Genomic DNA, 26,138 nt, shown 5'->3' on the forward strand with positions numbered 1-26,138 from the left:
GAAATAAATCGTAGCAGTATCAGATAAGAAACTGCAAGAACAATAACTTGGCATTATCCCATTTCCATTCTTTGGAAAGTAGAATAACATGACACATAATATTCACAAAATCGGTTGTATACTGTATGTCCAGGTGCACATCTTCACAATGACGATGCACACCAGGGCATCTACATTGTTCACTGTGTCAACGATGGCTTAGAGAGACAAGTCCCCATTGCCCAATTTGTACATGAACCACAGTGTACAGTTTTACGAAGCAGTTGTTGGAAACACACAAAAACAACTTGTATACACAGTATACCAGTCTTCATTCCTTATTAACAACTAACTTAATAAATTTTCATAAATTCCGGTACTCTGATTGTCGCTGATATTTTCGGGCCATAGAGAAGGTGGGAGGTGTTGGGGAAGACAAAGGTGTTGGGGAAGGCAAGAGACTGAAGACAGGCAGCTGCAGAGTCACAGATAGTGGTAGGTGAGGACCAGGGTCTTGAATCGGATGTATGCCAGAGCAGGGAGTCTGTGCAAGGACTGGAGGAACAAAGCAGCAAAACATACTCGGGTAGAAGCAGCAGGAACATACTAGACTTCAACCTGTGTCACTCGCTCCAGCAGAACGTTAGAAAGAAAGGGGAGGAAGCAGACAGGATGGCAGCTCTGAAAGAAGGATCGGCGGTGTGTTTTTTAGGACAAGTGTAAGACTGTTTAAAACCAGAGGTGTTAACAAGACAATGCTGAAGGTAATCAGGACCAGAAACCTGCAAGAGGTGAGTCCTGAGGAGGGTCCTGAGTTCAAGTGGTAGGTTTCTGATCAAGGAGGAGATGTCTGAACCAGAGAAAGGCGTAAAGGAAAGGAAACACGTGGGAGGAGTTCAGAAAAGTGAACAGGCTGAGGGTGGGTGAGGGGGCAGATAAAGTAGAATCAAGAAGCGATTGGAAGAGACAAGATCCACAGATCAGATAATCAAACTACTATCAGCCAAATGAGCAGGCTGGGCAGAATGGCCTCCTCTTGTTTGTAACTTCTCATGTATCTTTATATTCTTATGTAGAAAATGTTAGAGATTTTGAAAAAGATAGATCGAAAATCTGAATATTTGGCAGAGTTGAACGCTAAAGAGAAGGATGAAAGCAGAGAGCAATGTGTGCGTTGTCAGAAAAAGATGGATCTTTTCTAAAATACATAAAGACAAAGGGCAATTTAGAAATCCCCCAGAAGTCGGGAGCGGGGTGGGAAGCTCATAGACATTAGAGGGCTGGTGGGCAAGAAGACCAGAGAGAGCGGTAGAACCTGCTACCACCGTCTTCAAAAAGATGATGGAGATGGAGAAATAGAAATCAGTAAAGCACAATCTATTCCAAAAAATGGCATAAAAACTAAACGTATAGGCTCACAGCACCATAAAAGAGCACTTAACTAAACGTTCAGATTATTTTTGCTTCCATGATCTGTTTCAATTTTTATAATTGATATTATTAAATTAATTTACAAGACTTTAAGTTTGGATATATGATACATACAATAATAAAATAGATATTAGGTTTCAAACGGGACTTCTGTGGTTGGTCAAAAGACATTTTATCACAGGTCTTGAGAATCATGAATTAGCATCGCTTGCACACGCCCTGGGATAGAGATAGTTAAAACATCCTGAAGCTGAAGTGACAAATCTCGGCGTTTTGCATGTGGAAGTAGTGCCAAATGCACGCAAATGGAACCCATCACTATACTGAACCCAGGATCTCGCCCTTCTCCGCCTCTGCAGTTTCTGGATAATGATCGCCAACCTCCTTCACTCCTCGTTACTGTATCGGTAAGGTGGCTGTTAAATGGGCGTGTGCTGGCTTTTCCAATAAATATTAACCAGGTGCCCTTTCTTCCTCTTCCCTCTCATTCTGCCTCTCCCCCGGTGAGCCTGTTGTGCCTGCTGTCTGCGTCACAGGGAAAACTCAACTTCACGATCACAATGCACAGCAACAGTCCAGCCTCTCCACCAGGAAAGCGCTGAGGAGATTGCTTTTCTCTCTCGTCTGTGCCTTTCAACTCGTACTACAGCTACTAAGGAAACTGCAAAGGTTTTAGGAGAAAGTGTGCCGGTTCATCGCGAGTTTCGACATCGCAACTTTTAAAGGGGTCTAAATGGCAGGACACGAATGGGACGACTGGTTTGAACGCGAGGAGCTGATCGGGCAGATCAGCGACATCAGAGTGCAGAATCTGCAAGGTAAGGCGCGAGCTGCCTGCCATGTGGACGGAGGGGCTGCTGCTGTGATGTTTCGTTCGTGTCCATTAACTGTGTATCCAGGCTCTTTGGTGGATGGGGGCACAGAAAGTTCAACCTCCCGTTACTCCCCGACTCGGATTCTTGAATTACAAGAAGTTTAAGGTCTTCGTGAAGACGTAACGCGTAAACACGGTGGTGGTCTAGATTATTTAACTTGTTTCGTTAATGGTCGGAAAATTAAAGTAAAAAATGAGCCCATATTCAGCATTCAGGTGATTGGCGAGGGAGTGCCTCTTCCTTCATGTGTGTAACAGGGCGTCTAAGATGAAGCGAAGAATATTACAGGTTTTGTGAGGAGGTGATTTATCCCGTTTGCAGACGACGAGCATCCATGGTACAGCAGAAATATTTAAGAGGGCTGTTTGCAAATATTTTCCTAAATCTGTCATACAAAATGCAACATACAAATAATGTTCTAGCGTCCTAGGATATGAGGCAATATGTAAATTATGACAGTCCTCATTAATAACGCGACGTTGCAAATTACAGCTGCCATGGTCATGGCTTAAAAATACAAATTCATTATCATTATCAAAGTCATTATGCTTGTTTCAGACTGAAAAGATGAGAGCTCGCTTGGGCTAATAAAAGCTAGGAGCAACAGGTAATTCTCTTGATCATGTTTTGGGTTTTTGCATCAGTCGAGACGAACTGCGGTACTGGAAAACTTAGATTTGACAGAACAAGTATTATGACAGAATACAGAGCAACACGTAACCAAACACTGTATTTTTTTGGAATTCAGAGTGCTTCACTGGTATGACCAAGAACACAAAGTGTTGCCAAAACAAATAACAATGAACAATAGTTCCTTTTTGTGACATGTTTACAATAAACAAAAAAATCGGATAGCTGTAGCTACTGTGTGTAATATGTGTGGGTTCAGTCAAGTAGAATGGAAGTAAAGGTGTGATTAGTGCTTGTTGCAATATCCAAAACAATTGTAACAATTGTTGTTGACATATGTATGGCAGGCACAGTGTTACAAAATATTAAGTTTGTGGTGTTTCAGCAGAAAGTCTGTTGAAGTAATTACTGAAATGTAGGATTAAACACATGAATTTACCAGGATAGTAAGTATTGAAGTGTAAGTGAAGGTAACAGCTACCAGTGCTCCAATGAAATATGGCAATAAACTATAATCAGACCACTGAGAAAAAGAGATTTAGGCTCCATATAAATGCTGCCATAAGCTATGTATTTCTTTCTGCTACTTGTACCTTGACTTGTGGCAGATATGTGCACTGAGCCCTACTGTAGAAAACAGGTCTCTGCAGGCCTAAAGAAAAATGCATCACCTTATCAGTGAAGCAATAATACATACCCTTCGGTATTAGACACAGCAACTTTATTCCCATAAATTCCCACGCGTTTCATGCTCTTGAAAAGGACAAAGATAGGTGAAAGTTAGGTTGCACTCTTCCTTATTCTGCAGAATTATCACTTTGTGCCAGTTTAGGTTTTTATTAAAATTTCTTTCTATCAAATATCCTTTAATTAAAACTTCCATTCCACTGGCAGTGTAACTTAATGTTTGACTACATTTTTAATCTGGAAAAATGACCCATATAAAAAGGCTTATTTTCTTTGTTATATAAGCCATTCAATCATGCATTTCAAATGCAGAACTTTGTCTGAGGACTTGATTCAGGTACTGGGGACTTTTTCAGGATCAGCACCAACAGCAGGTCCTGCCTGAGCGCACAGGTGGAAGTTAAGGCAAATGAGGTTTAGGACAATTCAGAGCAGCAAATGGAGACACTACTTTACACACAGGGTTGTGAGAGCCTGGAATCAGCTTTCTAGCCACATGGTTGAAGGTGTTGCTGTATGACCCTTTGAGAAAAGACTTTACAGGCTTTGTAGATCATAAACCTACTGGCAACCAAATGAGTGAGACAGGTCAGATACCCTCCTCCTGTTCTTAATTCTGTTCTTACACTTATTCTAATGATACAAATCCTGAGGCACTACTACAAATGCTGTGTAGGAAAGATAAAAAAGCACAGTGCGTGCAGATCTGTCTACTAGCAGGTTGGCTGCCATTTTCTGCCGCGTAGTCGGAGTTTGCAGAAACCTGAAATGAGCTTGACTGGATCTTCTCTGTTTAAAACTAAAAAGATTCAGATAGGACATGTCTTCAAGCCCAGGAATGTGTCTGATCTGTCTTCTCTGGACTGATTCCAGAGCAGCAATATTTTTTTTTCCAACATTGCCACTATAACTGAACATAAGTGAGGCCTAACTAGTGCATAGTACAATTTTAACATTAAAATCCACTTTTAACTATATATCCAAACATTTTAGTTTTCCGTTTTTGCTTCCCTACATTGTCTAGATTAGAAGATGGAAACAGAGTTTCTACGAGGTCAATGTTTCCCATCTTTTGCTTCTTATTTGTTTTTGCTCTTTGCAATCTGCATGTGTCACTCTCCACTTATCCCCGTGTTTTGGCAATTTCTGTCTAGAATCTTTGAATCTCCTTCTAGTGTGTTAGTTAATACCTTCTGTTTTGATGTCATTTGTAAACTGGTCTGCAAAAGATCTTCTGCTAATTACATCATCATAATTTGAATATTCACATTCCCTTATCCTTACTGATTTTTTTCTACCTGATCTCTTTCTTTTTCTTTTTCTTTTTCCCGTTTACAACCACTTTTTGTGCAATATATGCCAGGGACCTGTGCAATACATTTATATTTATATCTATAGTTACATCTATATTTATATTCATATGTGTGATATGAGTGCGATACGATTTTCTGTGTACTGTTCTGTTCTAGTTTGTTCTTGTGTGTCCGGACTGTGAGTAACTCTTGTATTGTATTGTATGTATTGTACTATTATTATATAATTCGTTACACTGTGGCTGTGTTGTGTGTGTTAAGCTGCTGTTGCACTGCAATTTCCCTCACGGGATCAATAAAGTATCTATCTATCTAACCAGTTCTTACTCCAGACACATACAGTACATCTGAATGAATGCTTACAACCTGCAATTTGACAGTTAATCTTTCTTAGAAACCTTATCAAAAGCCTGAAAACCTTTTTTACATTTTTAAGTTGTGTATTCAGTAATCTTGCGTTTGTCACCACTATTCTCTCTTACATTTCAGTGATTCTAATTCCATCATAATTGCATGCTACTGCTGCAGTTTCCATCTCTTGTATTTTGTTCCTATTACTAAGAATTTTCTAAGACTTATCTGCCCTTTCAGACACTGCCAGACAGCTTCATATAATGTGTGTCTGTTGCCTGAGAACAGAAACTCAGAGTGTGTTTAGGCTGCCAGTTCAAAGGGAAAACATGGACCAGAACTAACAATATTTACACAGCACTTGGACAAGTAAGGCTACAAGATCTTCAAGTTAAAGGACGTCAGTGTTAGGATTGTTTGTAGTGTGATATATGTTGGACTGGCTAACAATGGCTTCTGTCCAGTTAACTAGTTCTTACAAACAAAAAATCTAGTATTGTGTATCACAGGGCCTTTTAAGAATGTGTGAATTGAGAAACCAAGCACTGTAAGCTGCTCCAGTGTGTTTGGAGGTACTGTTCTTTTTCTCCTAGTTGACTGTGTGCCAGTAACACGGAACAATGAGTAAATGTGTCCCTGCCTTTCAGCTCAAACTCTCCACTGTTTATCTTCCTTTGCCAAATTTGCTTATTCAGGAAGTTGCTTTATCATTTTTTTTTACAAAAGCAGAAATGTATTATAATTTTTAATAAGCTACAATTTCTCTGTGACTGTATTTTTTGTCTTTTTATTTGTCTATCCTTCATTCATTCACTCCAGAGCTCATGTTATGGGTAGCGTAACAATATTCTATAATATTACAGTGTAAGAACAAGTAGGATTTGTAATAGAGAGAAGGCATATACAGAGTATATTTTCTGAAAATAAAGTAACATTTTCTGATTTTTATATTTTATATTTACATTTTTATTTTATAGATATTTATATTTTATAAAATATAAAACATATTTGATATTTTATATATATTTTGATATTTGAGCAGCCTTTCTCAGTGGAGTTTCACATTATTAACAAGAATGTTTTCAGAGAGAGCACAAAGAAACCCTATATTGTCAGTTTGGAGTCACAACTACTTAGCAATTCCAGCATCTCTCTGCAATGATTTGCATGACTCCTACTTCTTTGCGTAGGACTAACCTTTCTTTAGATCGTTTGTGCCTACATCAGTCAATGTGGAAGTAACAGATGGTAGGGTTATTTTATGAGTTAGGTTGTTGGTAGTGTTTGATTTTTAATTTCCACTTTAAAAATACTGCCATGCAGAGAATCTTAGTTTCTTGAGGTTGGGGAAAGCCCACCTTCCTTCTCTGATACCCATTTCTTAATGATGGTCCTGTGGATAAAACATCAAAAATAGGTTTAAAAGCTCAACCATCCAATTTGTCCCAGTAGGTTCTACACATGTAGTTGTGCTGCATCCAGTCACGAGCTCTCTGCTCTGAGATTGTCCGAGACATTATGCAGACAGTGATGTACCTTGAGTGTGAGATGTGTGCTGCTACTGGAAACAAGCTTTGTAAAAAGTGCACTTCAATTTTACTAACAAGGATTTTAGTTGTTATGATGCTCTTCATTTCTGAAGCCTATTTATTGATGTATACATGTATGTACACAACATGATTTGAAGGAGGCATGTTCAGCTGACAGTCCCAGTGTAGGTCAGTTTCACCTATTTTCAAAAGAGAAATGTATTCCAGCTTTTTTGGCTGCTCACTCCATGTTGATGTGAAGACGAGCTGGGAAGAGTGCAGGAAGAAGCCTGAGTGGATTATGCAAACAAAATGTCTTCTGTGAGAGTATTTATAATCACCATCAAGAGAGAACATTTCATTTAAACAAAGTGGCCGTTAGACCAGATGTTAAAACACATGACTAAATTTCTGTGAGAATATACCTATAACTTTGATTTTTTAAATTAGATGATCTTTTTGACACTTTCTTTTAGAAGGTTGACAGATAAGTACAAATAGAATTTAAAGGGAAATTTTGCTTGCATTTTTAATGAAAAGAAATCACAGCAGCAAAATTATCTTGTATGGTAATACATTCAAATTCTGAACTTTATCAATTTCAAATGCAGAAGAGTTGTTGACATTCTGGGTTAGTAGGGCAGCCTCAGAGCAAATTCCAGAAAATTGGGTAAAGTACATTTTAATTTAAAATGTATTTTCCTTCAGAGTAAAGCATGTTTTAAAGGAGCATTGTAATTGTTAACTGCTGGGGAGATTTTAGCTCTAGTGAAAAAAGCACAAATTAATCCGCCCTCAACAAATTAAATTTATGCAGCTATTTGATGATGGAATACTTCAGCCCTCTCTTTCTGCACTAGAACTGTGTTTCTACAGAAACAGTTGGACAGCACTTAGTGTAGTCCGTATAGTACCCAATTCCTGGAAGTGTCATGATCAGTTTTTAAAGTTTTTGTCTAAGCACTGGTAGGAACTTTTATGAGGATATTCTATGCATAGAAATATCCATGACATTATAGGGTCTACCTGCAATGGACTGGTGTCCAGGGTGTATGCTGCTAGCTGGGAGAGGCTCCGGGTGCCCCGCGACCCTGAAATGGTTGAAGCGGTTAGAAAATGGATGGATTAAGGGACCTATATAATATTTACAAATGCATACAAGTAAACTGCAAAAATCCTAGTACTTGAAGAAACCATTTAATAGTAAAAAAGGCACTCACTTTATTGAAGACATGGAGCTGCCTATCATGCATTGCTTGCACCGGCAAAAACTAAAAATAGTTTTTAGGGAACCCTGCTATCACTACTCATTGACTAGATTGTACACTACATTTACACTCCCTTCTCAATTACATATGCAGCATGTCACTCCTGAAAGCTGAATAATATGATTTGTTTTCTGAGGCTCTGTGCCTTGCAGTAACCTTGATCTGTAACCTGTTTCTTGACTAGAATTGTGCTGCTGTTTATGTAGAAAAATCTTTACCTCTGTGCTTAGTCATTTATTAAACCTGCAAACCCATCCTGGTGTTTGTTCACGTTGGATGTGGAAATGAAGTATGCAGTACTGCTGCTGTGGTGGAGCTGCATTGATGTTGTTTTTATTTGTCTTCACTGGCAGTGACAGTGGCAGTTTTGTGCAATACTGCAAACATTTTACTCCCTCCCTTACTCTCTCATTTATTAACTTACACACTGTCAAGATGCCATTACATCTGTAGTAACTGTAAATAGTTGAATGCCATCCTTACTTATGAGATTTGAGTGCCTTTTTGTCGCCTGTAGCACCATTTCCATTTTTTGATTCAATAAAAAAACTAAATACAAATATAATTTTGTCATAATTTTTTATACTAAATACTGCCTTCGTCTGTGTTCATAAATATTTAAATCACTGTCTTTCATTTTTATTTTTTAGTAAACGAAAGTGATGTACGCAAAAGAATTTAGAGTGAAGAGATTTTAGTCTGTGTTTTTACTTATGGTGTACAGTTATTTGAAGGCCAGTGTGTATGATCCATGTACCTGATTTGGGTCCATTACAGTGTGCTCTAAATTTCAGCAGTAGGTGGGACTTGGTATTACAATGACTTAACCTATAAAGGAGTTATTCAGAAAAGGGTTTCATTTGGTTTCTATGGTATTTGTAGTTGACTAGCATGTAGAAGACTAGCATGTCTGTTAGTTTGAGTAATTGTTTTTTTTCTCTTTTTGAATGTTAAGTTAATCATCCCAGTCTCTTCAGAAATAGTTTAAATTGTTTTGGAAGACTTTAATAATTCTCAGAATGACAGTACTACACAGACTTTCCTTCTCTGAAAGCATAAGTGGGTAATTTAATAGTTTCAGTGTTTGGTTCATTCAGTAAACTCATTATGTGGTGAAACCCGAGGGCAAACAAAGTGTACGTAGTTTAATGATTTACAGGTCTGCACCCATCTCAGATGGCTAACCTATTAGATTCTTAAAGTAATGATAAAGACAAAAAGGCTGTGTTAATAAGTTTTTCTTGCAAATAATTGGTTGAGCTTTTAACTTTTTCTGTTCTTTCCTTTTAAATTGATTTACTTTTTGTTCTAAATTATTGGAAACCAAAGGTAATATTCTGTGCTCTGGAAAGTGATATTTTCATAATTTAGTAATAACTACAATGTTGTTGTGACCTTGCCTGTAATGCACTAATTTGATGTTATTTTTTTTATTTGCTATGATGGTGTTTTACATTTTTGTCTTTCTTTCTTTAAATTTTTCCTTCTAATGAAAATTATCTTCATAGAAATCTGTTTCTATGGAAATTGATATTCTTCCAATAGTTTGGAATTTGCCTCTTTTAGGTTTTCAGTAGGTAATAAATCCAAAGATCTTGTAGATACTACAAATTATTCTAAACTCCAACAAATGTTTAAAAAAAATTACCTCCTGTTCATGGTTTCAAGCACAAGTAGTTTCTGCTTGTGTTGTGTCATCTGGTTTGTGTTTCACTGTTTCTGAAGAAGTCCATTGTGTTGACTTTATCAGGAGGGTTTCGAATACTGAACTGGCATTCGCAGAAGTAAGGCCTCAATCTTTACCTTTTCTGCATTTTTTTTATGTTGAGCTCAAATTCTTGGCCAGAGAAGACCTTGTCTTGGCAGTTGTGTGGTTTCAGCTTTGTACAGATATAGCCAAAATATATATACCAGATATAGGCAAAATGAATCATGGCTAGTTAACTGGGGAGTTGTCATAGGGTATTTGTATGTAGAAAATGTTTAACTTTCTGTCCATTTATATAGCAAGTGCAGATTTCTTTGCAGTTCTCCACTAGCTTTGAATGTACCCTGATTCTGAGCAATCTTGGGGGATGTTTTTGCCATAATGACTGAGTCATCTCAATTCAGAAATTATGCAACAATTTGTTGCTGTGAAAACAGCCAGCAGTTTCATGTTTGTAAGGGCCTGTTGCTTCTGTTTTGCATTTCGTTCCAGGACAAGTAGCTCATATAATTTCCCACAAGTTAGCAAATAAAAAGAGGACACTCTTGTAAAACTGGAGCAGCTGTTCAATTGGAATAGATCTGGTACAAAGCATGGAGGTATTTTATTTCTTTGATACTTCTGAAAAAGCAAAAATGTATTTCAATAAAATTGGTTTGTTGATAATATGGGAAACAGCACTTTTAAATAAATTTTTCCCAGTGCAGATAACCCCTGGTTTGGTCCTGCCTGGAATATTTCTGCTTCGGGGCAGGTCACTTTCTTCTGCAGGCTTTGCTGCTCTTTGCATGTCAAGCAAATAAATATCACATGACAGGCCTCCAGCCTCTCGGCATCTGACTCCTGAAACAACCTATCAAAAACAATGATTCAGACCAAACAGGAAAAAATGAAAATGATGTGAACTCTGACTCACGATCCTTGTTAACATGTATTTTGAACAATTATAGCGTTTACTTGAGAATTCCACCATGAAAAGATTATTTCAGATATTTTTTTATCCTAATGGCCTTGTGTGTTGGAAATCCAGTGGAGCTAAACAGGGCACAAAGATGGCTAAAACAGGCAATTGATTAGAATTTGTATTCTGTTAAGTGACCGTTAAGTGTCATTTAGCTTTTTTGCTTTTCTAGTGAACAGTCAGGGGTTCTGCTATGTCTATTCATTTTATGAATGCTTGATGGATAAACTGTTTGTAGGATCACATCTCAGATTATTTAACAAAAGCTGCCTGTTTGGCTGAACTGTGCTCAGTTTTTGTGTTGAATGCAATTCAGAATGTCAGGCTTGTTGGTAGCCTCTACCTTCTGTTGTAGAAAAATTAAACCAGTTTGTACAGGCGGTCCTTTTTTAAAATTCAAATGGCCTTTATTATTGACTTGTAATTTTTTTAAATGACTCTTCAGTGGTCTATTAGATAATGCCAACAAACAATCAATGTTATCTGATAACTCATATACAAATATCGTTTAGCATAGGATCCCCACATTCTATATTAAACACTATTGTTAGCTTTGCAATTGCAAGAGGACAGACCAAGAGGCTTGCAATGTGCATAAAGAAGCTGCAGGCCTGAAGCCAGTGCCACTGTGACAGGTCCAGCAAGAGGTTTGTGGAGCCATCGTTAAATTTCTGTTCTGTTCAGGAACACATATTGTTGCTGAGCTGATGTGCAAATGGAATGGTCAGTTATTTTTGTTGTACCAACTCAATTTTTAATAGCCAGTTCTGTAATGTTCACAGGGAAGAACGAGGATGTGGAGGAAGATCGCTCCAGCTGCCCACCTTCAAGCCACTCATGTTTTAACACATCATGGGCACCACAGCCTGTACCGGAGGTGCATTGCCAGTTGGTGAAGGAGTGTATTCCTACATGCCTGTGCACGCCAGGGTGACTACAGGGGTCGAGAGTACCGGTCAACTAGTCTCACCCAGCTGGAGAATCCCAGTCACAGTCAGCTAGTGACCTGACACAGGCTCGAACCCATGATCATAGAGCTCAACTTGCTCTTGAGTAAACACTGTTCCTGATTGAGCCACTCAGGAGGTAATTGTTTATAATCCTGGCCTGTCAGATCCTTGGCCTGCTGCTGGAGCAGGTTCAGCAGCCTCTTGAAGGCCTTGCTGATGGGAAGCACAGTGTAGACAGCACCTCTGTTTGTGCTGGATACCGTCTGAGGAATGCCAATTAAAATATTTTTCTTTACAAATACAGTGTATAACATTTCCTTTGCATGGCCTTTGCACGGTATGATTTGTAACAGTGGAATGCAGTGTTTGTATAAGGTTAGGTATTACACAATGATAGAAATCTTGTTCCCTGATGAAACAAAATAAAGGATATATGAAATGTTAAAAAATAATGGCTTTAAATAAAACAAACTCTCCCAGGGGCATAAACAAATTCTGCCTTCACTTTCTGCTCTTAACAAACTCATTAGGCCAGAGTATTGCCTCATCATACAAGAGTGCTTGAAAGGGTCCCACTGCACGGGCTAGTCTCTTTGTTTCTCTGTGGCCACTCGTGTCATGTGTTTCTTTCTGAAAAAAAGTCTTCTCATTAAGTAGACTTATCCCTTATGGCAGCTGAAAGCCCTTTGGTGTAGTGTGGCTCCTTATCTGTAGAAGAGGTGAAATAGAGTAGGATTGAATAAATGGCACAGGGGAGTATAGTGTGAAATATAACAAATTGAAAAGGATTGTCATGAGTGCTTCCTTGACAAGGTTCTTACTTTTTTTTGCTGTGGATATCAGCATTTATTGTATTGTATTTCTATATTTCTACTGTACTGTGTTGATTGTGCCTGGTTGCTGTAGCACTTGAGTTTCCTGCATGGGATTAATAAAGTACCTACTGAACCTACCTAGTCAGTCTTTCTCATCTGACATCTCCTACACACAGCGCTGAGTCTGATCGTCATCCACCTCCATCTCTTATACCAGCAGCCTGATTTGTAGAAGAGATAACATCAGATCTCCCAGTAACAGTGCAGCTTCTCCTGACACTCCAGTCTGTGCCAGCATCTGAGCAAAAATATTTCTCTTACCAGCCTGGATGCCACATGTCATTGAGAATGAACATCTTTGGGATGAATTTGGATGTCAGCTGTAAGACCGTATGATACACTGCCAAAAAGACACAAGGAACTGAAGGCACTATCTGTGTGGGAATAGGACAGCATAATCTCACCTCACAGTCAGTGAGGTGGTGCTTGTGTGGCCTATTTTGCTATGAATGAGGGTCTCGCATTGCCCCCATTTCAGAAACAAGCGGACTTTGTCCCTGAGAGGAGTCCCACTAAAGCTGACTTGCTGCTGATTGAACATTAGCCAAGTTAAACAAAAATCAGCGACCTCTAAATGTAATTGCAGGCAATTTTATTCATTGTTTAATACATTACAATGGCTTCGCCATCGTTGCAAATATAATGCATATTATTATACCTGGTGGGTGAATGTGCAGACTCTACCATTGTACATCTGAGTGGTTGGAGTGGCTGTGAATGCTAATTAGGATTAAGGAAAATGCTGGTTTCTGTGAAGCCTTGACTGTAACTCGTATGTGCTGTATGCTTTAATTGGTGTTTGTGCACCAGCCGCTTTCCTAGCTACTCCATTGAAATATTTTATTGTTCTAACTGTGCATTGCTGCTGAAGGCTAAGCTTGGTCAATGGTAAGAGGGGGTTACTGTTGTTCATAACATGTCAGTAGATTGGTTCATAATACCATGCATTATTCAGCACTTTGCAATTAACATTTTATTTTTTTCTTACAGTTGAAAGAGAAGTTGTTCAGAAGAGAACATTTACTAGGTGGATGAATTTGCATTTAGAGAAGGTGACTATCAGACTCTTATAAATGAAATTGTTCAACATTTTAAATACAAGAGTGAAAGTGATGAACACCTCAGTTTGAAAAACCACAACTCTGTTACAAAATAAGTCATAAATAACTACAGCACCTGAATCAGTCAGAATTGTTGGAAATCAATAAAAATTAATAGATATATTTGTTTCATGAGCAACTAGTATATGTTATACCCTGAATAAGTTTCAATGTAGAGACTGCCTATTGCAATAGCACCTATGTAGAAAGGAAAATACAGTTTTGCTGTTAATGAAAATATCAGTTACCTCTGTTTCATATTAAGCGCAGTTTAATGGTGCATGTCAGAGATACATTTTTTAATTTTTAAAGTTTAGGAATGCACAGCTATAATTACAGATTTCACTTTTTTATTCTATTTAAATCCAAGTAAAAGGGAAAATAGTGTTTATAGAAGTTTTTTTAAAGGGCAACATTTCTTTTCCTCAAAACTGATAAAATATGCAGTTATGGATAGCAGATTGTAGCTTTTTAACTTACCGTAGATATTTGAATCTATCCTCTGTGCAATATGCTATTTCTTAAAATTTTAACTATTTGTTTCTTAGATTCAGGTTTTATTCTAAAGCAGACAAAGAAACTGATAGTTCAAAATGACTTTGGACTAGTTAAAATCAGACAGAGCATGATTTGGGAATTTCTCAGTGAGTGAAATCAATAATCGATAAAACTATATGTAGGTGGTAATTACTTAAATGGAGCCTAATAATAAAATAGTCAATAATAAATGTATAAGTACTTTTACTTTTTTTAAACTTTTTTTTACATTTCAAATTTCTCATTGCTTTATAATATCGCCTTCTGTGTCGATCTGGTTATGTCCATAGGTCCTGTGACTGAATACACTAAGAGCAGATATTATTTGACGCAGATGTCGGTTAAACTAGGGAATTGGATTAGTTTTTACTAGATTATTAAAGCCAGCTTTTAAAAGTAAATAGTTTCTTACTTTTCTCAAACTGATAATAGGATTACACATAATTAGCCATTAACATTCAGTAAACATCTAGTGCTTAGTTTTTTTCATTAATTGCTTTCAGTTTTAGAACTTAGAAATTCTATTCTGGATCAAGGTGTCTGGTTTTCTTGATCCAGACCTGCACGATGCTAGTCTTAATGAGTACAGCAATTTGCATTTAAAAATTGACTTGATAAGGATTGTTCACGCTAAAAAGCTCTAAATCAGCCTATGATTAAAACTGAGCAGGACAGCAGAACACCTTGTATTTCTATCTTCTCTTTAAAGTTTTTATACAATGGTTAAAGAACTTTAACGACTAACTCTAATTAAACTAATTTATTTATAACAGTGCAAACCACCATTGGAAGTGAGCGATTTATTTACAGACATTCAGGATGGGCGGATCTTGATGGCTCTTTTAGAAGAGCTCTCAGGCTGTAAATTGGTGAGCTCCCGCATGTTTTTTACTTTTATACTTTTATACATGCTTATTTGCAGTATTTTTCTTTGATGGTTAGGTTTTAAATTAAGTTAAGCATACTTAATGTGTATATAATTCAGTCCTTTGTTAACTTATAGTACTGTTATTCTAAATGTTAGTTCACCACCAATTTTTAATAGCTTCTTATGTCTTCCAGCTTCATGGATTTAAACCATCAACACATCGCATATTCAGGCTGAACAATATAGCAAAGGTCTTGACTTTCTTGGAGGAAAGAAATGTAAGCATTCTAAACTTCAATTCAGGTGCAGTTAAAGTCTTCTATGAGCTTTCCACTTATATACCGTATATACTGTATACACTGAGAACTGGATTAAAATCATCTACTACTCTTGTTTTGCAATAATTTGCTTATTTCTATGAAATTCAGGTGAAGTTGGTCAGCATTGATGCTGCTGATATTGCAGATGGCAATTCTTCCATTGTCCTTGGACTGATATGGAACATAATTCTGTTTTTCCAGGTAAAATATTTACATAACCTCAGTAGCTCTTGCTGCTATTAGTTATTCTCTGCATCCAGTCTTGTCTGCAGGATACATTCTCCTTCAGATGAGAGAAAAAATACATCTTTGTTGCCCTCAGTTAGTGTGAGTTTGAACTACAGTGTAGAACTTTCTTGGGCTTATGTGCTGAAAGATTCAAATGTGTTTAAAAAAAACAGAACCTACAGAAGTAGCAGAGAAATACAATCCAGCATGATTTCAATCTGGATGTGAGCTGCAATTTCACTGAAAGCTTTGTCCCTGCTGGGATGTGGTCCTTGTGGCACTGTTGCGAAAGGGGTTTTCACTAAAACAGGCCATTTGATGTGAAAATGAAACCAGTGGACGAGTGAACAAGACCACAAAAATACTCTGCATAGGTCCACATATAATTTGAATTGTGAGCCTATTTTTGTTTCAATTTTGTTGCATTAATGATCCCATATCTTTATGAATGGCCATTCAAAAATCCTTATGTCTTTTAAAACTCGCTATTAAACCCACAATACAGGAGAGTAAAACAAAGATGGTCCAGTGCAAAGCCAGTTCCGGAGACTTGTTCATCTAACACGCAGTACCTTTGTCTCCTACTTTTACAGATCAAAGAACTAACAGGAAATATCAAGAACAGGTTTCCTTCCTCCTCTAGCCTATCCTCTCTGCCCAACAGCACTGATTCAGACACCTCACACCCCAGCACGCCCTGTGAGGAGCAGCGCCTGCCCAAGACCCCGAAGGACCATGGGAGAGCTATCAAAACACTCCTGCACTGGGTGCAGCGACGAACACGGAAGTAAGATGCCTGGTGTGCCTGCTGTAGCTGCAGGAGCTCAATCTGTTGTGCATCGGGGTATGAAAGCACGCTTGGAAAAGTGCACTGGGGTATTTCCATTGTGAAAGCACAGTGCGTTAAAGCCTTGGGAAGTTATGGCTAATAATGCAAAACTACAAAATAAATATGTTTGAGAAATAGCCAGCAGCCATATCACTCTTCAACTCATAGCTGGCAGCCCACTGAAGCTAAGCAGGTGTGAGCCTGGTCAGTACCTGGATGGGAGACCTCCTGGGAAAAACTAAGGTTGCTGCTTTAAGAGGTGTTAGTGGGGCCAGCAGGGGGTGCTCACCCTGCAGTCCATGTGGGTCCTAATGCCCCAGTATAGTGACGGGGACACTATACTGTAAACAGGTGCCGTCCTTCGGATGAGATGTAAAACCGAGGTCCTGACTCTCTGTGGTCATTAAAAATCCCAGGGTGTTTCTCGAAAAGAGTAGGGGTGTAACCCTGGTGTCCTGGCCAAATTTCCCATTGGCCCTTAACAATCATGGCTTCCTAATAATCCCCACCTATGAATTGGCTTCATTACTCTGCTCTGCTCCCCACTGATAGCTGATGTGTGGTGAGTGTTCTGGTGCATTATGGCTGCCGTCACATCATCCAGGTGGATGCTGCACATTGGTGGTGGTGGAGGGGAGTCCCTAATACCTGTAAAGCGCTTTGAGTGGAGTGGAAGCCAGAAAAGCACTATATAAGTGTAAGCAATTATTATTATTATTAATTGATACAATACTACAATTCAAAACATTTTTTTTATCTGGCAGAAACAGTAACGTTAAAATGAATGACTGTTTTCCTAGTGTTTCATGTCTTAATTAGGAGGTTCTGATTCGTAGTGGATGACTCTTAAGATATGCATGTACTGTACTAGGCTTGTAATAATATTCAATATAATTGATGGCAACACCCTGGATACTTAAGTTATATCACTACAAGACTTTACATTTGCTTAAAATATAATTGTGTGAACATACGAAACATGGTTTATTTTAGGTCCTTAGTTAACAAGAACTGCAATTTAAAGATGAAAGTTTGAAATTTAGTGTGTTTTGCTTTGCTAACTGCGAAACTGCTGTCAATTATGTCAGTATGTGGGCTGCAAAAACAAAAAGTGGTAGTTAATTCCTCTCTGAAAAGGCAGTTGAAACACACAATGTTTGGGCTGTAGAGCCTCTTCAGGCATGTGGAAGAGAGAGCAAAAATATGCGCAAAGAAAGTTTGGTCTCCTCCTGCTTGTTTCTGACTTTCCTCTATGGTTATGAAGAGGCCAAATACCTTCTCTTTTCAGTGTGTAATTATCCAGCCTTTTGCTTTTGCATTTTCATTTTCTTTGAAAAACACACTAAATTACTGAGAATCATATATTTTTTTGTTTTAGTGTATGTCAATATTTTAATAAATTAATTTTCTAGACAACAATAATTCATTAAAGCACAAGAAATTAAAAGGCTAAATCCTTAGTTAGTCACACCGCATGAGCCAAACTGTTAAAAACTGTTAGTTAAGAACTTGTAATTGAATTACAGACAAGAACAGAAAGAGCAAATGGAAACTAATCTGTTTTAAGTGTGCTCCTTTATTTAGGCCAGATGTATGAAATATGGAAACCTTCCAAATTATTTTGATGATACAGAATCATTTAGCAATTAATATGCTCCTCTATTTAGATGTCTTGCGGTTCATCTTTAAAACCTGCTGTACTGATGTAGAGTTCCACTGATCTTGTCTTTGATAGGTATGGTGTGGCTGTTCAGGACTTTGGAAAGAGCTGGACAAGTGGCCTTGCCTTTCTTGCCATTATCAAGGCAATTGACCCCAGCTTGGTGGACATGAGGAGAGCTCTGGAGAAATCTCAGAGACAGAACATTGAAGATGCCTTCAGAATAGCACACTACAGCCTGGGCATTCCCAGACTACTGGACCCAGAAGGTGAAACTGCAAAATTATGCTGCAGCCTGAACTATTATACAACGTGCTGTTGAACATTATTGTGGGATTTTGAAAATATTTTATTGTATTTTTTAAATTTTGTGAAAAAAATAAATTATTTTTTTAATTCATGTATTTAATTAGGTATCTTCTTGACTTAGGCAAACTGGTTAAAGATATCTCTCTTACTTTATATGTTTTTGATTTAAAAAAACACCAGGCAGATTTATCATGGAAGTTATTCATTAAACAGCATGTAAAAAAAAACTTTTGTCTTTACAGATGTTACAGTTAATTCACCAGATGAACAGTCCATTATGACATATGTCTCTCAGTTCCTTGAACATTTTCCAGAGCATGAAGATGTGAGTAATCCTGACTATAGCAGACAAATTTAAGGAAGAGTATAGACAATATATTTAAGAAAGTCTTTAACTTTTTGTACATAAACTTTTGCTTTAAATTTCATAATGATTGAGAAAAATACCATAATAGTAGTTTGACATAAAAGATAATTAATTGTTTGGAAATTTACTATAAACATTAGTTAACTCACAGTAAAGAGCAGTTTTATTTTTTCTGCCACCCACGATATTTCTTGTTAAAGCTTTTAAACTGTTTCTTTGCAAATGGTTTCAATTCGACATGTCTGAGTGTCTTCTTGTCAAAGGCATAATGTGATTTTTTAAAAATAATTTTAAAAATGTATTTTTTCTTTTCACAGGAGGAGGTTTCTGAATTGGTTGAAATATCGGTTTCCGCTGCAACAGACAGCTCTGCGCTGAAGGAAGAGAGAATAAATGGAGTCAAGAGTGGGAAGCGCTCCTGTGTCGCGAGAACTGATTGGGTCCAGCTCCCACCAAAGATATTCATCTCCTCTGCATCAGACGATCCAGAACACACATCTCCCGACAGAGATGGGCGCTGTCAGCCCTGGGCCCACGGAGACGACTCCTCGGAGTCCACCTCCAGCTCCGCAGTATCTGCCGGGAATGGAAAACTGCCCCTGGAGCTGTGCTCCGAGATGTCCTTCCTAGTGTCCAGCTCGAGCTCTCCGCAACCCTCCTTCGTGGACTCAGTGCTTGACTCTCCGGACTCGCTGAGTGAGATTGCGAGTGAGTCCATGCCGCTGGATGGAGAAGGACAGTCTTCCGATAGCAGAAGCAGCAGCTCCCTCAATGAAAGCGATCCTCCTTTTGATCCCAATGGCGAGTGCTCCCCTGAGAAGTCAATAAAAACTGTAAAGAAAGATTACATCCAGGGCACGGAAACTCCACTAGAAGACAATGCTGCAGAAGACAACGTTTTTTCTGACCTTTTTATCGATGAAGGCACTTTCTCACAAAGTTCTGTGGATAGCTTTCACATGAAATCCAAGCTTCTGTCTGAGGAAGAAGATGCATACAGATACATCTTGGATTTGAATGATGCTGAAAATGCAAGTCAGTCAGAGTGCTGTAGTGGTCAAGAGGAGATTAGCACACCCAGTGAAGCCCAGGACAGACTGGAGACTGCGCTAAAGCAGAATTGCCTGTTGCATCACAGTTTAGAGGAGATAGTCCCTTCATTTATGGCTTCGTCCAGCGCTGACTTGTGTGGCAATACTGTCCCTTCAGAGCAGGACAAAGAAAGGAATCAGGAAGGACTGAAACTAGATGCATGCACCAGACCTGAAACTCAATGCACCACCCAGCTGCTTTGCATCAATGAACCTGGTGAAATGAATGGAAGTGTGGTATATAATGCCAGACAAAATGGTATTTTACCTGTGAACATGGTGTACTACCCTTGCTATGAAGAAGCCGTATCAAATGTTTCTGGAGCATTCTCAAAGCCGGTCACTGAAAGAAAGCAGCTTCCATCTGGTCCTTCTTTAGGTTCTGACAGTGCTCCAGCACAGTCCGATCACCATGGAAACACAGAAGCCTGCACAGGGAATCACCCAGACTTGCTAGAAACAGAACTTCATGCTGATCTGGAGCACCTTAACAGAGTCACAGAAAGGACTTGTCATGGGTCTGTGACTGCACAGCAAGACAGGGGGACAGAGGACCACTGTGAGTATGTGGTCAGTACTGACGGGGAAGCATCCACAGACAGGCTGTCAGACTCCAAAGGGCTTAACAGAGACTGTCTTGCAGAGCAAAGCCAAGGCTCCAGTCAGTATCAGGTATGCAGAGATTTGGAATTAAGTATATATTATTATTGAAATAGGGAATAGGATTACATTTTGTTAATGTGCTGCAGTTTGTTTTAAAGATTTGTCTGACTTTTTATTCAAAAATGATTTATTATTAATCAGCTACCTGTTAAGCTCACTTATTTAGGGGAATATTCAAAGGATGAATGTATTGTAACAAATGAGTAACAGATGCCTTAGTTTACTTAGTTAAGTTAAATATTTTTAAATGTATCTTTGAATTTTTACACATTTTCATTCATATGTATCTTTCCTTTAGTGGGGAACAAGAGTGGTATTATATGAAAGTTGTATTCTCTTAAGCAGGCTGTTATAAAACTAGAAGGGTTGTACTGTTTACTTAATAATACTGTATGAATTCCTGACTATCACCAACCAGCCTTTTTTACTGCTGAAATTTACTGAAAATGGTGGTAAAGCTTTTTGGTAGCTAATAATTCATCACAACATGCATTGTAAATTTAAACTGATGTTCTTGAAGCTTCAGTGTTGAGGTATGTCAGTTCGATTATGTAGCCTGTGCGAGACCTGTGCTGTTTCGCTTCTTTACCTAACTTAATTCCCTTGCCCTCTGCCTGAGTCCTTGCAGGCTGTGATTGCTCTCTCTTTATTCCTGGCCAGGATGCAGGAGAACAGATTGAGAATAAAATACCAGGAGTAGTGGATTCTGATAAGAAGGAGCAACAGAAGGAGGACTTCTGGGATTTAGAAGATGTAGAATCAGATGTGTCTGAGAGCAGCTGTGAATTTATTACTGCCACAAAAGAACATACTGCCGCTGGAGAAAGCACAGACTTACCGAGGTACCACAGTTATCTGATGTAACACATACAAGTAGTATTCTCCTACATGGTATAAATAAGAAATGTCTCACTGTTGATTGATGAATATAAAGATAAGGTAATATTTCATTATATTAGCTGTGCCTTAAAATGACATTTAGTTATTAAGATACTTTGAATTTTATGGTCTACTTGGAACTGAAAATTTGGTCTGTGCCACACGAGCTCATGGCCTTAATCTGAGTGTGCATGCTGGACACACCAGCAGGTGTTACTCTACTGCTCTGCGCCTTTGGCTCATGCTGTGTGACAGCTGCTGCGGTCTGTTGATATTCATGTCAGGGTTTTTACCGGAATCAGTCACAGTCAACAGGATACTTTTTTTAGCCTTTTGTCGAAAGCAGCATTTGCTCCCATTTCCCCCTTCAGTAAAAATGAAAAAGTAGTTCAGTAAAGTGGTGGAAAACATTAAATAAATTCATTCTCTCTGAGCAGCACAGCAGCACCGTGCGATGATTCACTGAGAGAAAGCCACCTTTCTCACATGCTGTACCTGAGGAAGCTTGATGACAGTGAGGACATAAAGGCAAGTTAATAAGAAACCCAGCCTTTAAGAAAGAATTCAAAGTCATTTTAAAATATCTCCCTATAATGTGCAATTTAAGCAATGTGTGATGAAGAATGTTTAAATGTTTGAATGTAGAAATTAGTTTTTTAGAAAGGTTAACCATTTCATTGGCTTGTGTGGAGATTAAATCTAGAACATATTGCAGTTGTTTTATCTACCTGTACAGTCTCAGACTTGGAAAAACCCAACACATCTGTGCCAAGTTGTCTCCATTTAACACGAAGCATGCAAAGGTATGACAACAGGAAATTAACAAGTGTTTTCTTTATCTTATGAACAGGAGACAAGCATGAAGATCAAGGCGAAAGGGTGTGAGAGGATTCAGACAGTTAGTTCTGATATCAGGTATTTTATATGAAGACACCTAAACATTGTACTGTAATTCTGCCCACATGTGTTGATCATTATATACTGTATCACCTCACTTTATTAGCCACATACAATTGTCTTGCATTAGGAATTCATCTTCTCACATACCCCAGCTTGCTCTCCATGAGACACAGACACACAGACAGGGAAAGGAGCTTGGGGTCAGAGCACAGGGTCAGCCATTGTACAGCACCCCTGGAGCAGTTGGGGTAAAGGGCCTTGCTCAGGGGCCTAACGGAGTAGATTTCCTCTGTCGGCCACGGGATTTGAACCGGCAGCCTTCCAGCCACTGGCACAGATCCTTAGCCACAGAGCCACCACTCCGCCTGTTGTAGACTGTTGCTGAAACAAATACTAAAAATCATGAGACAAATATTACAATTACATCATGATTATTGATTGATTTATGATTATTGTAAGGCTTTTCACATAATTTATACATTTTATTAAATATTTCATCTTATTTTAAATATATTATTAACTTATCTATATATCTATATATATATATTAACTTATCTAGATGCCACCTTAATGTTCAGATCCAGAAGTGCAAAATGGCTGCTGTATTAATTAATCAGTCAAACAATCTTTTATTTGCTTTAATTGCCTTTGCAATAGTTTGTCACAGAGCACTTTACACATTAACAATATAACATGCGGGTCTATTACACTTTCATTGCTGTGGTCAAATACTCAGTTTTATAGGCTTGGTCATGCATGGAACTAGTTTGGAGTAAAAAACAAATTGGACCTTGAAGGATATAGTAAGAAGATGAACAGTTTATCTGTATCTTTTTCCAACAGTAGAGGCTAGAAAGGTCCAGTCAGTCACAGTTAAGGATTAAGGCAAAGCTAGAGAGCACGGGGTTCACCAAGGAAGCCTAAGAGGCCGGTTGTGCCCCTTGTAGTGGGAGCACACAAAGACAGTCTTCCAGCAGAACGCAGTGTCATGAAGCAGGTCAGGATGAATACAGAATGACATAATAGGCTCTGTGGTATTAACAGCTCAGAGAATCTCAACAAATCCAGTACTCTTAACTCGGTAAGTGAATTCTGCAATTCTGTATTGAAAAATGTGACTCGTACACTTACAGGTGTCCTGGATCTGGAAGTAGCTCTTAGAGCCTGAAGAAATCGTCGTTACTCACCTTGTGCTCACATTCAGTGAGCCTTTTGTTCTGTTCCACAAGCTTTCTGTGTGTGTTAATATTGTACACTCGACAAATGAGTTATTACCAGGTGTTGTCTGCTTTCTTTTTTTCCCATGACAACCACTTTTAAGTTAAAGTTCTCACTGTGCTGCTGGAGGATCTCAGATACAGAGGTCTGCACTGCCTCATGGTGTTGCAATCACCATGCTTGAGTCAGAGGCTTATCACCTCCTTCCTGCTGAAGAGTGAATGAACCCCTGGACATTGCCTGAACGGCAGCTCTCTTGTCTTGCAGAGAGGAGTACAGCGGTTCAGAGAGCTTGCCAGAGATGCCTGTCAGCTCTTCAGAGGACTGCATGCAGCTGCTGCTCTTCCTGTGGATCCTCCTCTATTGCCTTTTTCTCATCCCCCAGCTGGACCTTGAAGCTCTGCCACATGCTCTCTTTGCACTGAAGAAATGAGGAGCTCTGTTACATGTTACTGGCTTCACGGAAGGTCACAATCGACAGAGGACAATCAAGAGCACAGAATGTTAATCTACTCATGTTTGTACATATGCATTTTTGTTTTATTTTTACTTTTTAACTTATTACTGACTTCGTAGCCTGACTGGAATCTGAAAGGACACTAGACTGCAAGGAGTCACTAGATGGTAACAGCGCTGCACACGGTTTACTGCCTTTAGAAAGTCTTTTATTCCAATGTGCTGTAGCTTATAAATAATTCTTACTGCTTGTAAAAGAGCCAGTCATTCTAAGTGGAAGGATGGTACAGTTTTTTTCACCAGTGGATATTGCAGCAGTAGTTTCGGTTTTGAAATATGCAAGGTGTTATTTCACCTTGTGCCACTTTAAAGCATTAATCTATGGACTCCACATCAGTCTCTGTGTTCCTATACTTGTGCTACTTACATTTTATACAGACAGAAACAGCCAAAGATACAGTACAGTATTTAGAGTGGAGAAAGGCTGGGCCTCTTCTTTTGCTTTTGCTTACAAAGTAAATACAGTCTTGGTCTGTGCATTCTTTTGCATTTTAAATTAGGCAAGCAAGTTGTAGTGTGAGAGAGTGTTTAATTTAAAATTGCTTTTTTGCCAAACATGAAGAAAATAATGGAACTTTTTGTGTCACAAATAATTTTACATAAAATGTAAATATATAGAATGAATACTGTATTCATTTCTTTTTTTATTGTTTCTTTCGTCATAAGGTTTATAAAATCTTGATTTCAGAATTCTTGGGATATTTAAACATCTAAAAATGCACTTATTTACGTATAATTACATTGGTAATATTTAAAAAATTGTCAGGCTTTAAAATTGTTTTTGTACAATTTATATTAAAGAGAATGGAATTACAGAACTTTAAAGGTTTTATAATGGATCATATATTAATTGTATTTCTTTTGTTAAAGGATGTTAAAAGGTTTCAATATAGTGCTTTACACGTAATCTGAAAAACACTAAATTTTCATACAAATGAGTTCTAATTAAACTGTATAAAATGGTAGATTTTTTACTGTTACCCGAACGATTAATTTTTAAACTATGGGTTTGTAGAGAAATTGACTTGTTTATAGCGAACATTATTATTATTTAGGTGTAAGTACTGTTTAGCTTTTGCATTATTTAGTAACCTGACTGTATTTTTACTGTCACTGTTAATGCAATTTTAACACGTATATATAATTTTTTAAATATAAAAGTTGAGGTTTTACTGAAGTCCGATCTTCACGTTATATGGTTTGTTTTACACATGTAATACAATTGGTCTAATTCCAAAAGGAGAGACCTAGTAATTGCAAATACCTGCATCATGCTTTTGTATAGGAAGTGACAGGCTGCTCCACTTGTATCAGTCACGTCAAGTGCAATAAATTATGTAAATGTCCTATGCCCAATGTAGTGTTTTTTTTTTCAGTTCAACATCATAATGTGATTTTACATCATTTATAACTAAATTCCTCACAATCTTAACAAGCTAGACACCCATGAGAAAGCATCTGATTCTTTGGACTCTCCTGGATATCGGTAATTATGAGACAATACTTAGTGCCATAATGGCTGTTAATTGTCCTCACATCATATACACAGTGGAGTTCATTGTAATACAGGACACACACTGAAGGACAGGAAGCTGTGGTTTCATATGGTGCACGATTTTCTATGCCGAAGGATCCTCCAGGGGTGTAAATCGCAAACGTCACAGTGATTTTGCCAGATTATTTTTTAAATAACATGACAAAATCCTGATTCAAATTTGAAAGCTAAAAGGGAAATGTATAAAGTGTGGATTAATTATAATTAGTCACATAATTAATATAGTACATTCTAGTACAGTATATAGTATGTTAATACGTCTCATCCAAAGGATGAGACAAAACCGAGGTCCTGACTCTCTGTGGTCATTAAAAATCCCAGGGTGTTTCTCGAAAAGAATAGGGGTGTAACCCCGACGTCCTGGCCAAAATTCCCATTGGCCCTTACCAATCATGGCCTCCTAATAATCCCCACCTATGAATTGGCTACATTACTCTGCTCTCCTCCCCACTGATAGCTGATGTGTGGTGAGCGTTCTGGTGCACTATGGCTGCCGTCGCATCATCCAGGTGGGGCTGCACATTGGTGGTGGTGGAGGGGA

General features: G+C 38.2%; 1 protein-coding gene across 1 annotated transcript; it reads left to right on the forward strand.

The window, feature by feature from the left end:
* Positions 1-1,885: 1,885 nt before the first annotated feature.
* On the forward strand, positions 1,886-25,388 carry LOC148827912 (uncharacterized). The gene is made up of 13 exons (XM_088925473.1): positions 1,886-2,228; positions 13,548-13,609; positions 14,968-15,063; positions 15,257-15,340; positions 15,491-15,583; positions 16,204-16,397; positions 18,175-18,368; positions 18,651-18,733; positions 19,093-20,538; positions 21,190-21,371; positions 21,846-21,936; positions 22,259-22,323; positions 23,794-25,388. The coding sequence occupies exons 1-13, from the start codon at positions 2,144-2,146 to the stop codon at positions 23,957-23,959; spliced, it is 2,841 nt and encodes a 946-aa protein (XP_088781599.1). The 5' UTR covers positions 1,886-2,143; the 3' UTR covers positions 23,960-25,388.
* The last annotated feature ends 750 nt before the right edge of the window (positions 25,389-26,138 follow it).

The sequence above is a fragment of the Atractosteus spatula genome, chromosome 9, assembly GCF_055471065.1.
Source record: "Atractosteus spatula isolate fAtrSpa1 chromosome 9, fAtrSpa1.hap1, whole genome shotgun sequence".
NCBI lineage: Eukaryota > Metazoa > Chordata > Actinopteri > Semionotiformes > Lepisosteidae > Atractosteus > Atractosteus spatula.